Raw genomic sequence first — 22,152 nt, forward strand, 5'->3', positions numbered from 1 at the left:
TCCAGCTACTTTGTTCTTCACTTTGACAAATATCCCTTAACGGTTGCATGGTAGACATGATAGAGGCTTTGACCAACACAAGCACTGACATATTTATATTAAAAAATAGTGCAAAATTTCAACATTTATATAAATAACTCTAAACCCCTGCTTTTGATTTTTTTTTTTTGTTTTTTTGTTTTTTTTTTTGTCCTTTTTTTTTACAACGGAATACACGCTTTTTGAGTTGGCACTCAAAAAATTGCCATTTTTCTTCTAGTTCAGAAAACAACTTTTTTTTTTGAATAGGCCTCTTCTAATACAAAAATACTCCTGCTCCTTACACATACACTTTCTCTTATTTTTAATATATATTTATATATTTATATTGCAGATCTTTAAACAAAATGTTTTTTGTGCAAATATTTTGTCTTTAAAGTTAAGTGAAATAATCAAACAAAAAAAAAAAGCATTCACACACAGCTCAACTAGAAACAAAAAAAAGGACTACAGTTGATTTTTTTTTCCTTTTTAAACGTCTAGACACAGCTCAATAAAGAAATGTTTTTGCAAGCTTTGTAGGCTTGTGCATTCAGACCAGACATAACAAGTAAATATTTATACATGGAGAGATGGGGAAGGGCTTTTTTTTTCTTTGCTCATCTTCCTCAACTCTCAATCTCTCTCCTTTTTCTTTTAATGAGAAGTGCAGAGTGTTTCATTTAACTTTCTTTTTTTTTCCTTTTTGCCTTTTTCTTTTTTTTCATTTCCTTTTTTTTTCTTTTTTAATTTTTTTTTTTAAAAGGGGTGCCCTTTTTGTTTCTCTTTCTCTTTGTTCCATGCGGTTGTGCTCTCAAGGCCATTGATTTGTGAATGATGGAGTCTGCTGCCCTCCAAGAGCGAGGGCATCCCGCTGTTGTTCTGCTGGTGCTGGTAAAACGTCGACCCGGGGTAGTGCCCGATCACCTCGCTGTAGGTCGGCGGCGGTCCCTCCATCCTGCCATTGCTCCCATAGCAGGTCGCGCTGATGCCAGAGTTACTGCTGGGGGGGCACGGCCCCCCGTACACGGAGTTATCTATCAAGTCACTGTCGAAGATGGTTCTGTTGGGGGGCGCGCGCACCGACTCCCTGTTGAGCTCCATTTGCTGCTCGGGGTCGCGCAGCTGCAGCGTGCAGGGTCCCTGGTACGGGGGGGGCTCCTCGCCGTCCGACAGCGAGATGGTGGGGGGCAGGTCGATCTCGTGCTGCAGGTAGGGGTAGGTGGGCTGGAACCTGTTGAAGCGGTCCCTCTGCAGGAACGACGGCACCGCCAGACGGTCGCTGGGCCTCGGGGTGTAGATTTGCTGCTGGAGGGGAGAGAGAGAGAGAAAGGGCGGCAGGACCGTGAGGCTCGGCCCCGCGGCACGGGGACAGGCGGCGTTGGTGGCATGTGGCACCCACAGGGCCCTCACCTCTGCTATCCCGTTCCCCGACACCGTGCTTTCCGACGGCCACAGGCTGCCCTCCTGCATGGGAAAGGAGAAGAGAGGCGAGGGTCAGGCTCAGCAACACGCAGCCCCGACCTGCTCCAAAGCGTTCAACCCGCTCCGGTACGAGTGGAAATACCACTGGAAATACCCCTTGTGGTCAGGATTCCCCTCCGTTTTCAGCCCCATTTGTGTTTAGTCAAGCACTCGCAGAATGAATGATGGGAATGGCAGCAGCACCCCCCGCTTCCCCGGCTGGAGGCTTCCCCCTCCCACCCGCGCCCACCCACCAGGTTCCTCTCCCCGCTTCCAACACGCCGCAGCGGCGTTTCGCAGTGCGGGATCCGGGAGCCAGGGGTGGTGATTCACAGCGTACCCGAGAACGCTCCATGAACTAATGGCAAGATTTAAAAAAAACACACAACAAAACTCACACCCACATTCGGATGCAAGCAATCAAGGAAGTCGTGGGAAAATAAAGAGAATAAGTGAATACTCAAATGTTAAGCTCAATTTTGATTTGGCTACAAAAAAAAACAATACATCTACAGCAACAGGATGCTTCTACGGTGTTTTTTCCCCCAAAGGATTCCAGGTTCTTGCTTAAAAAGACCGAGGAGCTGCGGTCTAGAGGCTTCCCTACACTGCAGGCATCAACCCTGATTCTGCAATCTGAACCCTGGCGCCAACAACCCGAGGCATGAAAATCCCACAAGCCAATTTCCCCCAAACCATGGGACTGGTTTACAATTCGTAATCAAAACAAACAAACAAACAAGCCTCCTTCCATTGGCTGCTGATACTGCGAACACACAGTTCACCTTCTACGCTTTTGCCGTAAGACCTAAAATATTTAAATATTGCTAATATTCATATACAGCAACATCGCTCCGGGAGACAAAGCTGCAGGAAAACAAGCCAGGAGGCTCCTAATTACAACCCGCAGTCGCTGGCACTTCCCATCCCTTGCAGGTGAATCTCCAGTTCTGGCACCGGCAGACACGTTCACCACCAGGGGAAAGAAAACGCCAGGCACCTTTTCTTTTCCCTTTTTTCCTTTAAGGATAAAGCATCCCTTCCAAAGGCCACTCTTGGACCCAGCCTGTGCAGCAGGGCTGCCAACCACAGACTCTCCATCTACAAAAATACCTTTCTTACCAGGGCACAGGGGGGCTCCCCCCAAACCAAGCAGCTTCAGGCTGCCCAGCCACGAACCCCCGGCCTCCAGCACTGCTATGGAGCCCCTCTGAGTAAAGGCTCGTGTCTCATTTTATGAAATCAACATCAGGATTAGAACTGCCAGAAAGCAGTAGCTAGGGGTGGGCAAATCTCACAGGCAGCAAACAGGAATATTTTCATCCTTCCTGTTCTGGCCATGTCCCCAGCTTCACAGCTCTCCTCGCATACCTTCTGCTTCCAGAATATTTAGGACATGAGTTCATCAGCAATGGCCCTGTCCAGAAAGCTGTGATTTCACAAAATGGAAGTTAGGTCTTGATGAGCAATATGGCTTTAAAAGCCTCTGCCAGTATTCCAGGACTCGCTTCAGAATCTAAAATTACTTTTTAATTTCTTTTTAGAGATCAATCTCCGACTTTTATAGAACCACTTGTTTGAGTAATGTCAGAGAATTCCCATCACAAAGCTGAGTGGTGCAGATTAAGTTTCCGAGCCTTCAGGAGGACGTATTTTCCATTTTTTCTTAGGGAGGGTCTCATTACTCCGAGGGTGCAGGGTCAGAACCATTCTTATTGGGGGGAGAAAAAAGAAAAAAGTATTTTTGCATTCCTTGAAGATTCTCAGTTCTTGAAAAATAGAGGTGCCCGTTACAAGGAGACGGTTTCGGTACAACTGATAGAGCTGTGACTGAGAAGCAGGTGCAGCAATGCAAAAATTCCACGCTACCAGGAACCACATTAAAGAAAAAAAACCCCACACCTTTGGGGAAATGAATTTCTCCTTCAGTTGTAATTTTTGAGCTAGGAGAAGAAAGGACAACGAGTGCAGCTCTGGCAGCACTCTGACCATGGGATGAACTACTTTAATATTTTAGAAGATGAAAAGCGTGTTTGGAGCTCCAGTGCCTGTCTGGTCACGACAGCCAAATGAAGTTTGGGATTTAGAAAGCCCAACACCAGTTCAGTGCAAGTTTAATGGATTGCACAAACGGGTATCTCACTCGGTGCAGACGCTGCCTGCCGTCCTCGAAGGCTCATTTAGGCTGGAGTGGTTTTCTACAAGAAGACACGCTGTGCTGAATCCCAAACGAGCCACCTTGAAGATCTTTACTGCAGCTGATCCCACTGCAAGGAGCTCCCTGCTTCATGCCCAGGGGCTTCTCTGTCCCTCCTGGAGGGCTCTGGGGCCACGAGGGAAGCTCGGCTGCCACTTCATGACGCTGGCAAAGATGGGCAGGAGAAGAGGGAGAGTTATAAAGGGTGCAAACCCCAAAGCCAGTATGTTCCGTGTTCCTCTCCTTAGCTCTGAGAAAGGTTTAGAAGACACTGCGTCCTCATAGAGGTCTGGCAGCTGTGCAGAGGTAAATCTCTGCAGAAAAGCCATTTAATTGCTCACGCATGTGAAGGCTGAATAAATAACGGAGCTGTTTCGGTGCAGGGATTGGGCCAAAAAACGCCAGGATGTTTTGGCCTAGTGGGAGGAAAAAAAGGAGGATTTTTTTCCTGAACAGTCAAGACATTTTGTTTCAACCTGGAATTTTTGTTCCATTTCCACACAACTTTCTCTTCTTTCCACTTTAGCCTTCTTCTTTTTCTTCATTTTCAAGAAAATAAAAACAGGCAACTTGAAAAAGCCTTGTCCTGGAATTTATTTGAAAATTGTAAATGAAGCATTTTGGTATTTTTCAAGTAAAACTTTCTGGAAGCAATAAAGGAATAATAATAATAATAATAATAAAGTGTAAATGGGAAAACAGTCTGCTACTCTTGAGAACTCCTGTGCCCACACTGTGCTGCTCCAGGCAGGGGGTTTGTGCTGCAGGGCTTCAGGAGGCAGCATGAGGCACTCGCTGCCTTTGGACACACGCTCTGCAGCTGACAAAATGAAGGGTGGTTTGATTGAGCTCAGGGTCTTCACAGCTCTCCATCAGACTGGGCGTTCTCCTCGCTTTGGCACAGAGCACCCGGTGAGGGTCCTCCGTGCCCTGTGGGACAAAATGAGAGCACCCGTGGAGCAGGGGCAGCCGGCACCTGCTGGCTGGGCAGCCCTCAGTGGTGCACATATTAAAGCTGATGTTAGATCTCTCTGCTTTATAAAAGGGAATCAAAGGAAGCTCAGAGCATTTGATCATTCTCCCGGATCCGATACAAGGGAGCGCAGCTCCGCAGAGGCCAGCACAAGGCAGCAGCGCCCGCCCTGCGAGGCTGGAAACGAGAGCACGAAGCAGTGACCTTGAGGCAGCCCTACCGTTTAAAGAGCTCTAAGATCCTTCAGGGTGAACGATAAAGAAACACATCAGTACAAGATATCCCTGCACGGGAAGACAGAGCCATGCAGGCAGCAGTGAATTGTACATGCTCACCCTCCAAGAAAATTTTCTGTCTTTTCCCTGTAGGTTCTTGTCGCTGAGCTGCTGCATCCGATGAAACCTCCAGCTCTGCGTAAGCCAGCAGCTGCCGCGAGGCTGGAGGGGCTCCCCCTTGAATGCACGTTGGAGGTGCAATTAACACATTTCTCCTCAGGCTTCTGTGAACCACAGAGCCCAAGTTAAGCGGGGAATCTCCCGAGCATCCCCTTGGAGAGGTTTTCTCCTCGCGTGGCTGACGGGCGTTTTCTGACACCTCCATTGCAGCAGTGACAGCACGACTTCACTTGTGACGAAAACTGGAGAAGGTCTTTCAGGATTCCCCATCCTCTTGGAGGCAGGAAGAGATTAATTCGCTCGTTTAGGACTCTCCAATCGGAGCTGCCAGCAGACTCAATACTTTGGGGTTGTAAATGTCAAGGCACATGCACCCAACAGCTGATGGTAAGTGGTGGTTTCAGGAACAGGATACACCAAGAACAGCCTCACGTGGTTACTTTGCTAATGGAGAGTCCACATTGCAAAGCTCAGGACAAAAGTGGAGGCTACAGCTGACTGTATATCACAAAAAGCACCCCAAAAAGCCAAAGGCATCCCTACACGGGCCCCACATAACCGGGAAGACGATGCCAGGACCCAACCTGGAGGGCGTCTTCACACAGTGCTGAGTGGCACATGGGCAAACGCAACTGAGATGAATGCCTTTGGCTCTCACATTTCCCCAGTTTCACATCACTTGGCAAACAAGACAGTAAGACATGGATGAGAAGAGCAGTGTGTGACTTACTGATGACAGATTCTCATCTCTCCGCCTCCCTTGGCTGTGCCGACTGATGAAGGATCGCGCAGAGAGTTTGTAGTGGTTCAGCAGACAGGTTATCACAACCACCATCACCATCATCACCACCACGATTATGATTATCTGTACAAACTCCAACTCCGCTGCAAGAGAGAGAGACATATTGTGAGCCACCTGAAAAAGCAGCACTTAATTGAGTGCAAGAAGCAGGAATTTGGCCAAGCAGTCGGTGACACAGTGCAGCTGCATCCTTCCCCCACAGCACTCCCAGACACACATACGTGGGCTCTGCATGCTTCGAGCCCAGCTACTTCATAAAAAAACACACGTTAATTCATGTCTTTGGTGCCACACAACGGTCTCTAGGAGGGATCTTTAGATGTGCCCCACAAGGCATGGTTTTTCCAAACTGCAATCCAGACAAGACTTCCCAAACCCCTCGCTGCTGCTCCTCTGTCTGCAGTTTGCTAGGTGCAAGTGGCAGAGGTTTGGTGCCGAACCTGGTGGACCACAAGCCACGTGTAATCGGTCATAACGAACTAATTCAGCAGAAACTCAGCTGAAGTCTCGCTGTTCTCCTCCCATCACCACCACTCCTCCCTCCAGGACGCACAGGACTCAAGTCCTCCTTGGCACACACGGGCATCAGGCACATATCCCCACCACCCTGGGGGCCTGCAGGTGCCAGCAGCCCCCTCCCCAGCACCAATCCATCACCAGCAGACCTCGTGGTTTTCCAAAAGAACCCAACAGGACCGCCGGGTGCTGACTGTGCTCCCATTCCCCCTCGTTCTGCAGCCAGCGCATACAAGAGCTGCGGCATCGTGAGCGGCATGAACTGGCACACAGGAGAACTGCCAAAAATCCTTCCAACAAACAAGAACGCACAAACAAACTGGCCGGTTAACTTCAGCGTAAAGGAAAAATAATAATAATAATAAAAAAAAAAAGAGGCAAAAGCAAATAAACACTCCTAAAATTTAAGAAAATAATTCCTCACACCTCACTGAGGCTGAATAAAACCGAGCGCCCCAGACTGACACAGCACTAGGGTCATTATTTCTATGCACCCAGAGAGCAGCTGCTGCCCCCCCGAGTCCCCTCGCGCCTGCAGAGCCCAGCGCTCCCTGCGCCCTCTGCAAAGGAAGGGCCAGGCCAGGGAAAACCAAATTCAACTGCTCTGGGCATTCAAAGTCTGTTTCTCGGTAGGAACAGCTACAAAACCCACTTTTGGGAACTGTGCCTTAAGCTGTCAGGGATGCTGCCCCCTGGGTTTTATTTATAAATACATTCGCAGGAAGACTGGCGGTGCCCCCAAGGGCAGCACTGCACTGCTCCCACTGCCAGGGGTGGCTTCTGCTGAGTCAGGCAGATTTTTTTCTGTTTAATGGAAAGTTTTCTCCTGGCAGGTGGCATTTAAGTGCCAGTAAAAGCAAATAAATGTCAAGAAAACAGCCCAGGTGGTAAGTGCTGCCAGTTACCTTGGAGTCCATCCTGCTACACAGCAGCTATTTCTGCTGCCGGGCAGGCGCACTTCCCACCATCCCAAAAGGTCCCCGAATGTTTAACCCGCTCCAGCCACCACCTTCCCAAAGCAGAGTGGTGCCCTGAAAGCAAGAACCGCATCTGGCACCTGCAGCTCAGGACCCCTGAGAGCCCAAAAAGGGATGGGACCGAGGCTGGGGCTGCGCATGCGGCTGCCCAGGTGCTCCTGGAGCAGGGGGCAGTGCCACCACGTGTCCCCAGCCCGGGGATGGTGACAAGGCTCATGAAAGGAGGGAGGGAGGGCTTGTCCTGTTCCACAGTCACATTTATGGCCATCCACTGACAGAAGGAACAGGCCTCTGGAGCATCTGCAGAGCATCTCTGCAAGCTGAAGCCCCAGGTCCAGCCCCTTGATTCCAATTTTTTTGTTGTTGCTGATTTGTTTGTGCAAGGCAGGTTTCTGCACTTGCACTGCCTCCCTGGGTAACGGCCTCAGGCTGTGTGCAAAAGACCATTAAAGAAAAAAAAAAAAAAAAAAAGACATAAAACAACAACCAAAGAATTTCAGAGGATGAGTCAATTTAGCCTTAACTGCAACATGTGCTTTGGCCACAGCAAGAAGGTGCAAGGAAAAATAAACGAGGCCAGTGATGGAAAGCTTCCTTTCTTTTTAAAAAAAAAAAAAAAAAAAAAAAAAAAAGTTCTGAACATTTCTGAAGAAAAACAAGAGGATGGCAGTTATAAATTAAAGTGACTTTCCTAGAATGAGAGGCACATTCAGTGAACCAAATCCTGCCATTCAGTCAGGGCAGTTCGGTGACACAGGTGAAGTTTCGGCCCTCAGGAAGAGCCAGGGGTCGCAGTGGCAGGGACTTAGAGGTGGTGGGGAGAAGGAAAATGTATGGAATAAATACATTATTGACAAGAGACCTAAGCCAAGTCTCCGGCACACATGCAGACATGGGATGAGCAGAGAATGAAGCACGGGGTGGGATGGAGGCACCCCCATTAACTGGGGCACTGCACGACAGCTGCTGGGAGCAGTGGGCACTGGAGCCATGGGAAGGTTCCTGGTGGGCAGGGGTTCTCCCCCTGCCCATCCGCTCCTGTAATCCCTTCGAGGTGCCCATCTGGAGAGGTCGGGACCCCAAGATCCCAGAGCCAGCACTGCGGGGCCAGGCTGGGTGATGCACCACGTGCCGAGCTCTGAATCAGGGCATTTCAGCGCGAATCCAGTCTGTTACTGCGGCCATGCTGGCTTTATAAATAGACGGCTGATTTTAATATCTTGCTTTGTGGGAGAGGGGAGGACAATTAAGCTGCAAATTAACATTCTGTAAACGGGTTTGGCAAAGCACTTCGGAACGGCAAACCCTACCAGCCCCCATCTTCTGGCCCTGGCCCTGTCACAACGGCCACGTTCGTCTCCCTTTTCCTTCCTTAGCACAGGGAAGCAAACACCTCAACCTCTGTGCAGAGCACACCTGGGCTCGTCCAGCACCACAGGCCAGGATCTGAGCGTTTTGGTGCCAAACACCCAGCCAGCACCACGAGAAGCACATCTGCCCTGACATCATTATTGCTGTCACTGAAATGGAGATTTCCTCTCCTTGCTGTATTTGGAGTACACCAGGCAGCCAACCCCACCAGGAGCCTCTAATCCCCGCACCAGGAGGTGCTCAGGGAAGAGTTTGGGGCACCCTCTGCCCCCAAACCCAGCCCCACATGAACAGCACAGCATGCGAGCCTATGAATAAACACATCAGGTATGCTGAGAAGAGCTTTAATCGCCCCGGCAAGAACACTCATGTTGCCCAACGTGGCCTTTCAAAAAAAAAACACAAAGGAAAATAAAGAAAAGAAATCAAACGCAACCAAAAAAGCTCCACGCACAATTGGGGCTTTTCAAGTTTCAAGAGACTCATACCCACTTGAGGCATCAAAGTTTCTGCCAGCTCTCCCTCTGTTTTAACTTGTCTGCATGGGCTTCATTTTCAGAGGGGAACAAAATAAAACACACCACACTGGAAAGCTGGATATGCTCGGTAAGATTTTATCCAAGCAGCTCAGTCAAACTAATGAAGAAAGATCATTAAAAAAAAAAAACAACACACAAACTTTGAGTTAATATGTTATTATACAAGTGCAATTCAGCTGCTATGCTAATAAAAAGCCTTTGGGGAATGAAAAACAAGCCAAACTGCAAAGCACATAATTTATAATTCTACTGGTATTCTTAAAACACACACACACAACAAAACAAGAAAAAAAATACTCAACACATTTTGTATTTGGCTTCCTAATCATTGTCACTTTTCAATTAGAAAAGACCTCATTCCATTTCTCTCTGTAATTTTCCCCAAGGGAAGTGTTATAAATGCACTAGGCTTTACAAGATGGGCAAATTCAGCCTCCGAATGCAAAGTAAGGTCACACTAATTTAATTTTGCATAATTTTTACTCCCGAATAGGTTTCAAACTAACAGGTTCAGACATCCCATTTAAGTGACACAACCTGCTTTTCCGTAGTTCCCGTCTAGACGCTGCAGCTCCTGCAGTCGGTGAGCACGCACGCACCCCTTCTCAGCCAAGCCTTCTCCCCCCAGACTATCGAGGTCCCGAGGCTGGGTGTTTGTGATCGAGCCCATTCCAGCTTGGGTACTCACACACCGCTTCGAGGCACGCGTGGCTGCAGATGAGGGTTTCCCAGCAGCCTGCAGCAAGGCTGAGAGCAAACCCTAAAACCCCGGGGGCTGCGGGTGCCGATGCGCGGAGGCATCCTTTGGGCATGCCGGAGGCAGCCCCCCCAGACCACACTTAGGGCTGGGCAGAAGCAGGGCCAGAAAAGCACACCCGAGCTTCAAGAGCCTCGAGTGCAATGAACAAAATGCCAACACTGGCTGGTTTAATGATGCTAAACGTCAGCGGTCACGCTGTGAGCGCCGAGGTGCCACCCTCTGCACGCACACGGGTGCGCAGTGGCCGGGGGCAGCTGAGGCTGTGGGGTACTTTAACCACGCTTCCTTACCTTTTATGACTTACTGAAGGTGATAAAATGCTTACTATAAACTTTACGAACGCTCTTCCCTCCTCGTAGGGTATCACTGCTGCAGATGAACGCTCCGCAGCACCGCTGGCTGTGCAGAGAGGAAAAAAGGACACCTGCACTGCGCTGGGGTAATGAGGGATGCTCCAGCTACTGCTTACATGGGGACAGCACCACTTTCAGGCAGGGTCTGAGCCAAGAAGACCTCTGCCTTCAGCGAGGTATAATACACACCCCCAGGTCAAAGCAATTGTCCGTAAGCTTAAGTTATGATTTCTGTGTATATTGGTATCACGTGAGAGGGGATGAGAAATGAAATTGCTCAGGACATAACGGCTGAGCTGAACAAATGGAGCTGCATTAGCCACCATTCCTAAGCTTAAAAAAAAATTAATCATAAATGCTGGGGTGAACCGTGCTAAAACTGCAGCTGTTTTCAGAGACAAAATTAAACAAAGCAGAGAATCCCCTGCAGAACACTTTGCTTCTCCCATGTTCACTTTCGCTTCCTCTGGGTATTTTTATCTCTCAAAACCCCTTACTTGTGACTTGAAGCACATTGCTGGGGCACTTTGGGCAGGATGAGCCTGATCACAAGCTCGAGCAGACTAGCAGAAACATCCTCCTAAGGGTGTGCAGGAAAAATTGCTGCTGCTGCTGTTGTCCTCTGGCAGTCACCTGCCCAGAGTGAGGCCACACAAGCTGGACACAGCGAGGTACCTCGCTAACAAGCCTGGCTGCTGATGGTTAATTAACCATCAGGGAATAATTACCTGGGAAGGATGGGATGTGCACCTAAGCTTCTGGATGCTCCCGTGACTGTCCCTCCTACCAGAGTCCCAGTATCACTCATTCCACCTGTGTTCTTCAGGAAAAGACATCTGAACCTGCCTGGAGGTTGCTCTGTGTGTCGGGCACGGAGGGGCTGGGGCACCCCAAGGTGCCGGACTGTCCCCTGCCACTGGAGGGGGGTGGCAGCCCCGCCGAGCTGGGTCTGGGGCAGGGGGAATGGCCCCAGAACTGGAAAAGGGCTCTGGTGAGCACAATCCTGCTGCTATGGGGGAAATTTCCAAGTTGCCTAAACAGCATCACAGATCACAGAAAAGGCAAAAAAAAAAATGAAGTTTGGCTGCTGCTGTAACTCCAGCAGCTTCCCTTGATCTAGAAACAGGTGCTAAGAAAATCCAAAAGGAAGTGAGTAAAGAGGGCACAACTTCTGCACCGAGGCTGGACAGGACGGTTTTGTGCAGATTCCTCCCGCTGCCCAGCAAGCCTCAACAAAACGGGCAGGGAGAGTAAGGCTTTCATGCCTTGCCTGCTGAAATACCAGGAGGTGTAGGTTGGTGGGCACGCCGCAGCATCCCTTCTCCCTCCCTGCTCTAGCAGCAGAGCCACTGCCTCAGAATGATGGACGTTCAGGTTCTGTGCGGCTGGCTGTGGGAAACGATGGGACTGAGGTCCTCCTGGGACAGTACGAGGTGCCTGACCTCAGCACGGAGCAGGGAGCCCAACGGGGCAGGGTGCAATTATGGGGCAGGAGTGGGGAAGCCCTGGGGCACGCAGGAGGCTCCCGCGGGGCGGCACGGGGATAGCCGGGGGCACGGTGCCACGGGCACGGCGCCGAGCGGTGGTGGGACTCCCCCTGCGCCTCGGGCAGTGGCGGCGCTGAGATGCTTTCTGCTGCCGGAGCCCTTGGCGGCTCCTCCTGCTCCTCGCCGTGCGGGGCGCGGAGCTCAGCGCCTGGGGTTATTTATGGAGCCTGGTGCAGGCGGTGACTCAGCGCCGTGATTCAACAGATCCTGGCCCAGCGCCCGCGGTGCCGTGGAGCGGGGCACGGCGGCGGGACCCCCCCCCCGTGGCTGCACCAGGTTGAACCGCACCAGATCCCAGCACAAGCCCTGCAGCAGGGGATGGTAAGACCATGGTCAGTCCTGAAAGGTCATAGAAGCCATAAATGAAGTGCTGCCTGCTGCCAGCTGCACGTGGAGGCACCCCAGGGTCACCCCGCATGTCCTGGCTCCTTCCCTAATCCCTGGGAATCCAGCTGAGCCCAGCACTGCCCCCTCCCCAGCACGGCCCCACGCGCACCCCGGGAAGGAAGGGCTCCACACACACGCCAGATGTGGTGAAATCAACGGGAGGAATTAATAAATAGTGCTCGTGGATCTGCTGCGAGCCCCCATCACGCACTGCTGCTCTGCTTTTCCATTAACATCTCGGACACACGGAGCTGCCCTGGCACAGAGAGACGTGCCCAGCCCTGGCTCCTTCTTCACCTTGTAGCCTTCTCCAGCCCCACCTTCGGGCACCTTTTCCTTGAACAGGTTCCTTGCAGCCACTGATGCCAGCGCTGTTGTTATGTAAAAAAATGTATTGAAAATAAATAACGGTACAGACACGTTTTGGCAGGGTGTGCAGATAAGGCTACTGCAGAGGAAAGCGGTGGGGAGAAATGAAGCCCACATCATCGTGGTGCTGCCAACAGTGCGAAGCCTGGGGCTGAGGAGTGTCCACACATCCTTCCCCCTGCCTGTGATCCCCCAAATCCTGCACCTGCAAGCTTTGTGGGGTGCCGAGCAGGGACACACAAGGACTTCAGCCAAGAGCACTATGGGGCCGGTAACCTCAAGGCTTCCCAACAAGCCTGTGCAGCCCCACAAAGCACAGATGGAACAGGGGCAGACTGAGGTCCCCCTCTCCCAGCTTCAGTGAGTGTCTGTCAGCACCCAAAATCTGGGCTGCTCCCCCAGTACCCTACAGCAAACACCTTCAGCTGCTGGTCCGGTCATCCCTGCTCCCCTACCTACAGCACGTTTGGGAGGCACAACGAGGACACGACCCAGCACCTTCCCCAACAGCCCCCTGCTGCCTTGGCACCGAGCTTGTTGCCAGCGGGGAGGCAGAGATAAAAGTGGATGCAACGGGTCTGCCTTCCAGCTGCCCTCAGCACCCACACCGCTGGCCGAAGGTAGCGGCAGTGGGGGAAGTGGGATGGGGTACGGGAGTGAGACAGACACCCAGATCCATCCCGGCAGCTCCTGGACAGCCCAACTCGCTCCCCTCCTGTCCCTGTACCCGTTTCAGAGCCCCACAGCTGCTGCTGTGCCCCCAGGCACCGGCAAAAGCAATGAGAGGCACACGGGCTGTCCTTCCACCAGCAGCTGCGAGCCACCCGCTACCTTGTGTGCCCCAATAATCAGGGCACGGAACGAGTCCCGGCCACTTTCAGAGGACGGCAGCTGAGGACACGCTGAGCCACCTTGCCTCGTACACCCCAACACAGCCTTTTGTGAGCAGAGAGCCAGGAAGGCCGGGAGCTGGCATCGCTGAGCTGCCTTGCTGCAGGCCTGGACCAAAGGGGGCACCCCCAGAGCTCTCCTGCAGCCCCCCCAGGTCCCCGTGCACATGTAGCGGGGCTTCTGTCAGAGCCCTACAGCCCAGGGGCTTGCATCGTGCCTGCCACGCTTCTGGAGAGCCAGGGACAGATGTCACAGTGTGGTCTGGGCGTACTTCAGACCAACCTGAAGGACCCGGGGTTACCCTCAGCAAACTGAGCCCAGCTGAAGCGCGATGGCTTAGCCAGACACTCACCAAAGCCTCTGCACAAGGATGTGGGTTAAGTGACGCAGCCAAACCGTGGACCTCCTTTTTCTACTCAAAGCTAAAGAATGTGAATTCGAGAAGGGCCGTCTGAGTGCCGGCACCCCTCAGAGCTCTGCTTTTACCAGGGAAACACCTCCCAACCCTCCCGCAGGGGGCTCGGGCCCTGCTGCAGCCCACGGCCCCGCAGCAGCACCCTGTGTATACACACACCGTGGAGCAAAGCACCCCGGCACAGCAGCAACCCAGCCTGCTGCAGCAGCTCAGCACCATCCTATCCGTAGGGGGACATGCCCCTTGTGCTAAGCAACTGCTCTAATTTAAGCAAGAACCAAAAAAAAGCTCCAGGCAACAGCTGGAATCTGCGGGCTGCCAACGCGGGCGCAGCACCGAGCGCTGCTCCTGTCTTACGGAGAGGTTTCACCCAGCAGCTGCCGAGCTCCACTTGCTGGGGACCAATGCTCTGGCTCCCTGAGCCTGTGCCCGGGGAAGACGAGACGAAAGAACAAAGAACTTCAGACGGTGGATTACGCAGCCCCTGCCATTTGTCTGCGAGGTCATCTTCGAAACAATCAGGCCAGGCAAAGTCACGGCTGCAATATTTGTGTGTCAGCATTTATCTGCTACATTTATCTCCGAAATAATGCCTCCATAAAACCGCATACAAAGGGCCCATCAGATTGTCAACAATTGTGTTTGTTTACGAGGCAGCACGGGAAGTACCGAGGGTAGATACAGAGCACGATACTGCTGTCGCTGGCACAGACCAGCAGTGTCCTGAAGCTGCAGCAGCAGCTCCGAGGCACAAAAGAGCAGGATCAGGCCCATGGCAGCAAGCGGGACGGCCGGAGAGAGCCCGCTGGATTCAGCCTTGCCAAATGCACCAGGATGATGCTGGCACCAGGACCTGCAGAAGGGGCTGGCTTGAGAGAAGTCCTTGCAGGAGGATGGGCAACGGCGGCCCAAGAAGTCACGTTGGACTCTGTCCACGCTTGGACCCTAGCTGTGCGTTTAATCTAGTTGGTTTTCTTCGTTTGTCACCCTGGGTAATCACGCATCACATCCTCTGAGTCACTGGCGATGGCCTCATCCTGCACCCCCACTCCTTTTTCTGTTTGTTTTAAAGGAAATGGCCCCATTTCGTGCTTACAGCTGTGGAAGCATCGGGGGGATTGGGCCTCAGAAAATGTCTTAGTCCCTAAAACCCGGTGATAGCCCCGGTCACATCTCGCTGCTGCTGTTCCTACAGGTGAGCCTCCCAGGCTGGCGGGGCTACTAGAGGGACCCAAAGGAGCAGGGGCTGCGTTCAGAGGCCAAAAGGGAACGATGGACATGGCAGCTCTCTGCTTTTACACAGGGATCGCAATCATTCGAGCTGGGGTCAGCAGCTCTCACAGCTGGGACACCTTTTGGCTCCCAACAAAGACCTGTCAGCTGGCAACGTGTTTAGAGAAAGTCTGAGAGACATTAACCAGCCCCACCAGAGCAACGGGAACTAAGGAGGTTTTCCAGGACACTTGGACTCTAAAAAATTGTGTATTCCCACCATTTTCCTCCCTTTTTGTGTGCTCCCTCCCCTTTCGCTATTTTCAGATGACATATTGCAAGCGCACTGAGCTCGATCCAAGCCTACTGCAATTCCTGCAAGGAGGACGCCGCTTTTGAAGTTTCTCCCAAGGGGAAGGCCAGTTCAAGGGAGTTAAAAGAATAAAGTCGTTTTGATTTTGCACTTGAAAGATAAGCAAATTTGCTTGCTCACTAGGAAATTCTGAGCAGCTCTCATGGCCCCTCCAAGCTGGGGCGAATCTCCCCTGTCTGCTGAGGCTCCACACAGCACCAGACCCCGAGAGCCCTCATCACCCTTCCATCACACCCTAACACCCCACATCCACCCCAGCAGGGGGCACGGCCCCAAAAAACCTCCTCAGCACCACAAGCATCCAAGGTGGGAGACGGGGCCAAGAGCTGCAGGCCTCGCACACCCCCAGACAGCACGGCTCAGATCGACTCTGCCGAAAATCACTGCCAAGACCCAGCGCACAACATCCGGATGAAACCCTGCCAAGTGACCCGGGAAGACCAAAGAGGTCCTGTCGGGGTTGCTGCTGCAGATAGTAAAAATAAACGCATTAATAAATAAGCATTTTCGCGGACCCTGGAAACGCTCCTGATCAATATGCGGCTTGCTGCCGGAGGTTTTTTCCTTCCAAGCAGCAGAATCTCATGACAAAGGAAAGCACGTCTCATTTATGAACTTAGCTATAAATACTTTTGCTAACTGCCATTTAGGAATTTCATTTCCTGCTTGAGCAAGTCCTGTTGAAAGAGGCAATTACCAAATTTGTTTCTAGTTATAGAAATAGATGTTTGTTGCTGCCCACATCTGTTTCGACAGACAAATTGCCAGTCACGGACGCTCGGAGGAGAGCAAACACTGCATCCAGGGAGGGCTTCGCCACCTCTCCGGAAGGCTCACAGCAATTAGAGGGTTGGGTCCTGCCTTTCGGAGCCCTGTCGCTGGATGTCCCCTGGGCAGGGACCACAGCCTCGCACCACTGGGTGCTGCTGGTGATGGGGCCTTTCCTCCCTGCACCCCACCGGCCACCCTCTGGGCCATTTCCCTTCCCACTCGTACTCCCAGTACAGCCACCCCTGAGCCCAGTGCATCCCATGGCCCTGTGGCAACCAGCACCAGGGCACCTGCAGCAGACACAGGTCAGGCAGCAGCACCAGGCAGTGTGCTAACGTGTTGGCTGATCCTGGCCTCCAGGCAGAGGAGGCAAAGCCCCTTCCAGCCCCTCAAACCGTTCCTCACCCTCCTCTCCGGGGCACCCAGCCCATGGCCCGGCCCGGGAGCAGACGGGTGTTGAAATGCGGCCGGGACGAGCTGGCCAGAGCCACGCTGGGCTGTAATCGAAACCGGATTTCCTCAGCTCTGCCCAGGGCCTTATCAGCAGGACACCTCTCCTTTCTGTACCTCTTTTTAAGTGCCGTTATCTTCTACGTAGCTCTGCAGCTTTCGCTTGCAAAAGAAGTGACATTTCACCAGGCCGGTTATTTCCAAGAAACAAATGCAATCTGAAGTCATAGACAGTCGGGCACTGCAGATAAAAATGCAAATTGCACCCAAGTGCCCACACACACACACTGCGTTTGGTCACTGCAGTGTTCAAGTTCAGGTCTTGAACTGGTCTGAGCGCCGCCAGATGGGAGGGAATATGTGCATGTACTCTCGTGCAGGTATGTGGAAAAAATAAATCTATTTATGTACATAAACACGTGTGCCAGGGCAAATGGAGGAGGTGAGAAAAACCACCCCAAGTCTGATTAAATTAAAAGGTAATGAACTTCCACCCTGATTGCAGCAACAGCCTAGAAAGCTTTTAAATAACTTCAGCAGCAGCAAAGCTGAAGGTCCACATTTTGGGGTGGTGGATTGCATTCATGAGTCTTGAAGCAGACAAAAAAAAGGCAGCTTTTCTCCCAGGTAAACCCCAACAGTGCTGAACGGGGCCAGTTTCTAGGGCCAAGACCTGGGCTGGTGCTCCTCTTACTGGCTGGGCAGGACGAGGTGCCCCATCTCCATCCTTGTCCCCATCCTTGTCCCTGTCCCCGTCCCCATCCCCGTCCCATCTGCGCCCCTCCATTGTCCCCCACCCCCGTGCCGGGACCTTTCCCATGCGGCGCAGCCACCAGAAGGCAGATTGATGACATGGGGCCACGGCGGAAAATTTACGGCCGCCCAGCGAGGTCAGCGCCAACAAAAGGGTTTTCGGGGAGGCCGGTGGGACGAGGCCACGGGGGCGAGGAGCCCCTTGGCTCGCCCGTCCCCCTGCGCCCCTCGCTCTGTGCCGAGGGGACGTCTCGTTTGGCTTTTCAGCAGCCACCGCGGGCGACCGCCACCTGCCCACGGGGACAGGGATGGGGACAGGGACGGCGGCGCAGCAGCTGCCCTCGCGCCGGGGCGGAGGAAGACTTTGGGAGGCCGGGGGAAGAAGAGCACAGAGGGGAGGATTATCCAGCAACACAGCTTGTCCCCTTTTCACCGCGTTTAACAATAAAGCAGTAGCTATAGCAACGGGGTTAATTAATGCACCCGATTTGCATAACTAAAACTCGGAACCCATTCAAACCTTGCTGATATTTTCATTCTTAAACCTGGCCGGGCTCTCATGGCACAGGGAACACAAACAAACAGGCGGCCCCATGTGCTCGGGTACCCGCACAGACCCACGCAGGGACACCCGGGGATCCACACCGCAAGATCCGGCACGCAGCCCCACTGCCACACCACCGGGACTGGTGCAAGGGGTCTGCTCCGTGTACCTTTATGGCCCCCGAAAGCATTAGCATCCACAAATAAACACCCTGAAAAGCACGGAAAAAGGGGGGAAGCGTCCTTCAAAAAATTAACCAGAGAAGAAGTGATTTTTTCAGAGATGGAGGGAGTAAAACGCATTCCAGGACAGAGGGGGTAAGGAGATAGGCAATGTAAAGGGTTCAGATTATCGTATAACCAGAGGGGGAAATGTCTTCTCACCACAAACATGCATCTGCATGATGTCTAGACAGTCATAAAAAGGGCAATTAAAGTACTGCAGGCTGCAGTAAGCTAATGTCTCCTCTCCCAGTCTAAACAGTTGAAACATACGGCACTAACTTTGAAAAAAATATATATAGGCAGAGAGAGAAAGACAAGTTTGTAAAGAAAAATGTTTTGAAATACCGTTTTAAATAAGCCGGTAAATTAATTCAACCTTGTCAAATCTTTGCCTTATAACATATCAAATATTCCGCCTGCGTCCTGTCTAGACTGCGATAACAAAGGGCATTTAAAGCCCTGCAAGATGCGCTGACAGAGTAGCCATTTAAAGATGCAGTATTGCTTTCTCCATCTAAAACGATTTGTCAGATGGAGTTAAAACCAAAATGATAAGTAATCACTTCAGTTCGCAACTATTTAAAAAGAAAGAAAGAAAGAAAGAAAAAAAAAAAAACACAACAAAAAACCTCCATAGCTTGTAGATCTAAATCCCACGAAAATCATCCCGATGTATCATTCCAGCAGCATTTGCTTATTTTTTTATTGTCACTCCGAGACATCGCTATCTCTGTGGCCACATGCATTTCCACAGAGGAGTGGTTAAGTTTTAAAAAGCCAGCTTCGAGCGTTAATTGCTACAAAACCAGGATTTGTGGAGAGCTGCTATTCAAACTCAAAGGGTTAACACTGAAAAGGACTTTTTTTTTATTATTTACTTGAAAGCAGAAGGGCGAAACTGTCTCGCACAGCGAACTGCCCAGCCTCCATCACTGCCAGTTCAGCCTGGGCAGGCTCTGTCCTCAGGACAGTGACCCAGCGAGAAAAGTCGATGCAAACTATGGGGGTGCACACAGGGTTCCCACTCTTTCCTGACAAAGGACAGCTTTCTGTAAAAAAACAAAAGCAGATACAACCCTGTCTAACCCACAAAACTCTCCTCCCTTCCTGAGCTGTATCAGCTGTCGGGGATCTCAGAGGATATATGCAAAATGCGGCTCAACAGCCCCAACCCGGGCTGCCCACAGTGGATCAGCGAGCAGCAAGCGTGCCTGTAGGGCTGCAGCCGGGTCACCTCTGCTATGGGGGTTGGTGATCCACGGCCCTACTTGGCTGTGCCACAGACTGAGACAAACCTATGGACAGGATAAAGGGTCTGGGGGGCACGGCCAGCCCCCGCTGCACCCACACCCCATGGGTGCTCCCCCAGGACAGGGGCGGCAGCACCACAAGGTCAGGTTCATTGCAGCGTCCCTCAGCTCCTCACCCTACTGCATCCCACCGCCACCTCGCTGCGTCTCCCTCTGCCTCCCCACCCTTGTTTCTTAATTATTATTTTAATAAGACTGTTTCCAACTTCACTTGCTCATTCCGCAATAGCCCAAGGGCTACAACTGTTCATTAGGCAGCATTTCTCTTTTAATTGCACTGACACAGATGTGTAGGTTATCTGGAAGAAATTACTAAAATGAGCAGTAAAGAACGGGGCTGGATGCTTTCCTCCCCTTACGGAGAGTTTAATTTAGCACCGTTTCACCCCACACAGACAGCATCCTTCATCCCATCGCAGGTGCCACGGACACCTTCCTGGGGCACGTGCCATCCAGCACCCCGCACGCCTTGCAGCCAACAGACCTGACTTCAGGAAGCCTTTTTAAAGGTTTTTAGCAGAGGCCAAGTCCTATCGGAGTCACCCAGCTGTGCCCGTGCCGTGTATTCCCCAGCAGGGTGAAGCCTGAGGCCATGGAGACACCTTGCTCTGCGCCCTACTGCGGGATTTCTGCCAGGGCTGCCTCCAGGCACTGCAGACGTGGTGCAGGATCCCCATGGGTCTCTCCAACGGGTCACTCTCCAGTGAGCGCCTCCAACTTCATTTTTTTGTTTACTGTAATTGCTTTTGACTCCTCAGCAGGATATGGGAACACCAAGCCCAGCAGGGATGGGACAATGCCACCGGTTCTGAGCCACGCTCTGTGAGCCCCATGCCACCAGCTTCATCCCCTCCATGCTCAGGGCACCGGGATCAGGTGGGAGCCAGCCAGGCTCACCAGGATCCCACGGGCCCTCTGCACAGCAGCACATCCCCAGGCACGGACCCATAAACCCCATTGCTTCTGCTTAGCAGCACTCAGGCTGTGAACCGGCCCCAGCGCTGCAGCTGTCAGAGCAGCCACGGGGCGTGCAAGAGCTGCCTCTGCAATTCCCGCTGGCAAGAGCCAGACACATCGCAGCCTTGGATTCACTGAGAAATAGCTGCCGGTGTTATTCCTATTTAAAACCTCGATCTGAGTTTCATACGCTCGCTCTTCACACAATGCACACGCACATAAACACGGGGTGCAGGGAGCGCCAGATCCAGAAGCATTCACTTCACCGACAGCGCTGCCTAATAAGGATTTCAGGTTTTGGCTCTCGGTTAGTATTTAATAGATTTTAATTCAATAATAAAAAGTATGAGCCTGCCAATTTTTTTGTCATGTCTTCCTGCCAGGAAAAAAAAAAGAGAAACTGCAAGAACCTCACTACCAACTTGGGCACGTAGCGGGTCCCTCTTTCCCCTTTCCTTCACTGCAGCACCAGGAGCATGCAGCCAGCACAGGGGGACATAGACACACGGCAAGGGCTCAGGTCCCATCTCTGAATATAGCTAAAAGTTACACAAAGAACGTTCTCCTTCAGCAAACCTCATCTTGGATTTAAAGCTGGGGAGTGCAGTGATGGGGGGAATCACAATTGCTTCATGTCAAGCCTGCATTAAGGAAAAAAAAATCTTCCCTTGGTTGTGAGGGGACTTATTTACTTTGTGTCTACTGAAAACCTTTAAAATTGCACTATTCTATTTCAATAAAACCCCGAGACTGAAGCGTCTCATGTGCTAAAATCCAAGAGACAGAAGCCCATCAGTTCCACCCGTTATTTCTAAGTGCTCTGCTCAGGCCCGACTTGGTTTTGTGTCTTGGTCCTCGATGCTTTTTGGCAGTTTGCTCTAGACTTCCTGGCATGGGCTAAAAGGTTTTTATTTAGCTGGTGTCAGCTGAGCATCTGTGCCTGCAAGAGCTGGAGTGGGGGTGATCCCGACTGCATTTCAAAAGCACATTTCTTTCCGGGCGCTGCCTGGGTGACTTTAAACCCGTGCACGTTGGGGTCGCGGGCTGAGTCCCCACAGGGCGTCCCCACCCCAGCTGAGCATCCCTGCCCTGCAGCGGGGTGCACCCCGACCCGTGCCCCTTCCCAACACACGGCTGGGGAAGCGTCCTGAGCCCATCCTGCACAGCAGCAGTGCAGGATGGAGGAAGGAGGCCCGAGCTGCCAGCCCAAACCCCTGCCCATGGCTCGGCAGTGACTCTGGGACAGAGCCCAGGAGGAATGGGCAGCCCGTGGGATTTCACAGTGCGAACCCCAATGGGATGCCCTCTGCCTCTGGGCATCGCCTCGCCTAAAGGCAATGACCCCGCTCCTCGGTCCAGCACACACTGCTGATGGGGAGGGCAAGCAGCGCAGTGTCTTCAGGAAGCCTCCACATTCTGCTTTCCCCTTTCATTGCCGTGAAAGGGGCTGAGCCAAAACGCTCCCTATCCACCAAACTGAGGGAGCAGTCAGCATTCAGGAAGGCTGAACCCCAGACCCAGCTGTGAGACATCCTTTGTGCCACCCCGGGCAGCCCCTTGGCTTCTCCACATCGGAGGTCCCCC

At 52.1% G+C, this 22,152-nt stretch overlaps 1 protein-coding gene across 2 annotated transcripts in view; it reads right to left on the reverse strand.

Moving 5' to 3' along the window:
- Positions 1-766: 766 nt before the first annotated feature.
- PMEPA1 (prostate transmembrane protein, androgen induced 1) overlaps positions 767-22,152 on the reverse strand; it is a 37,426-nt gene continuing 16,040 nt past the window's right edge. Inside the window, exons 2-4 of one of the 2 annotated variants that reach the window (XM_032198620.1) lie at positions 5,778-5,932; positions 1,432-1,485; positions 767-1,323 (exon numbers count right to left, since the gene is read on the reverse strand). In XM_032198620.1, the coding sequence (XP_032054511.1) occupies positions 778-1,323; positions 1,432-1,485; positions 5,778-5,932 (755 nt within the window). In that variant the 3' untranslated portion in view covers positions 767-777. Of the gene's footprint in view, positions 1,327-1,431; positions 1,486-5,777; positions 5,933-22,152 lie in introns of both variants that reach the window. The other variant, XM_032198619.1, reaches the window with a different exon arrangement.

This window comes from Aythya fuligula, chromosome 16 (assembly GCF_009819795.1).
Source record: "Aythya fuligula isolate bAytFul2 chromosome 16, bAytFul2.pri, whole genome shotgun sequence".
NCBI lineage: Eukaryota > Metazoa > Chordata > Aves > Anseriformes > Anatidae > Aythya > Aythya fuligula.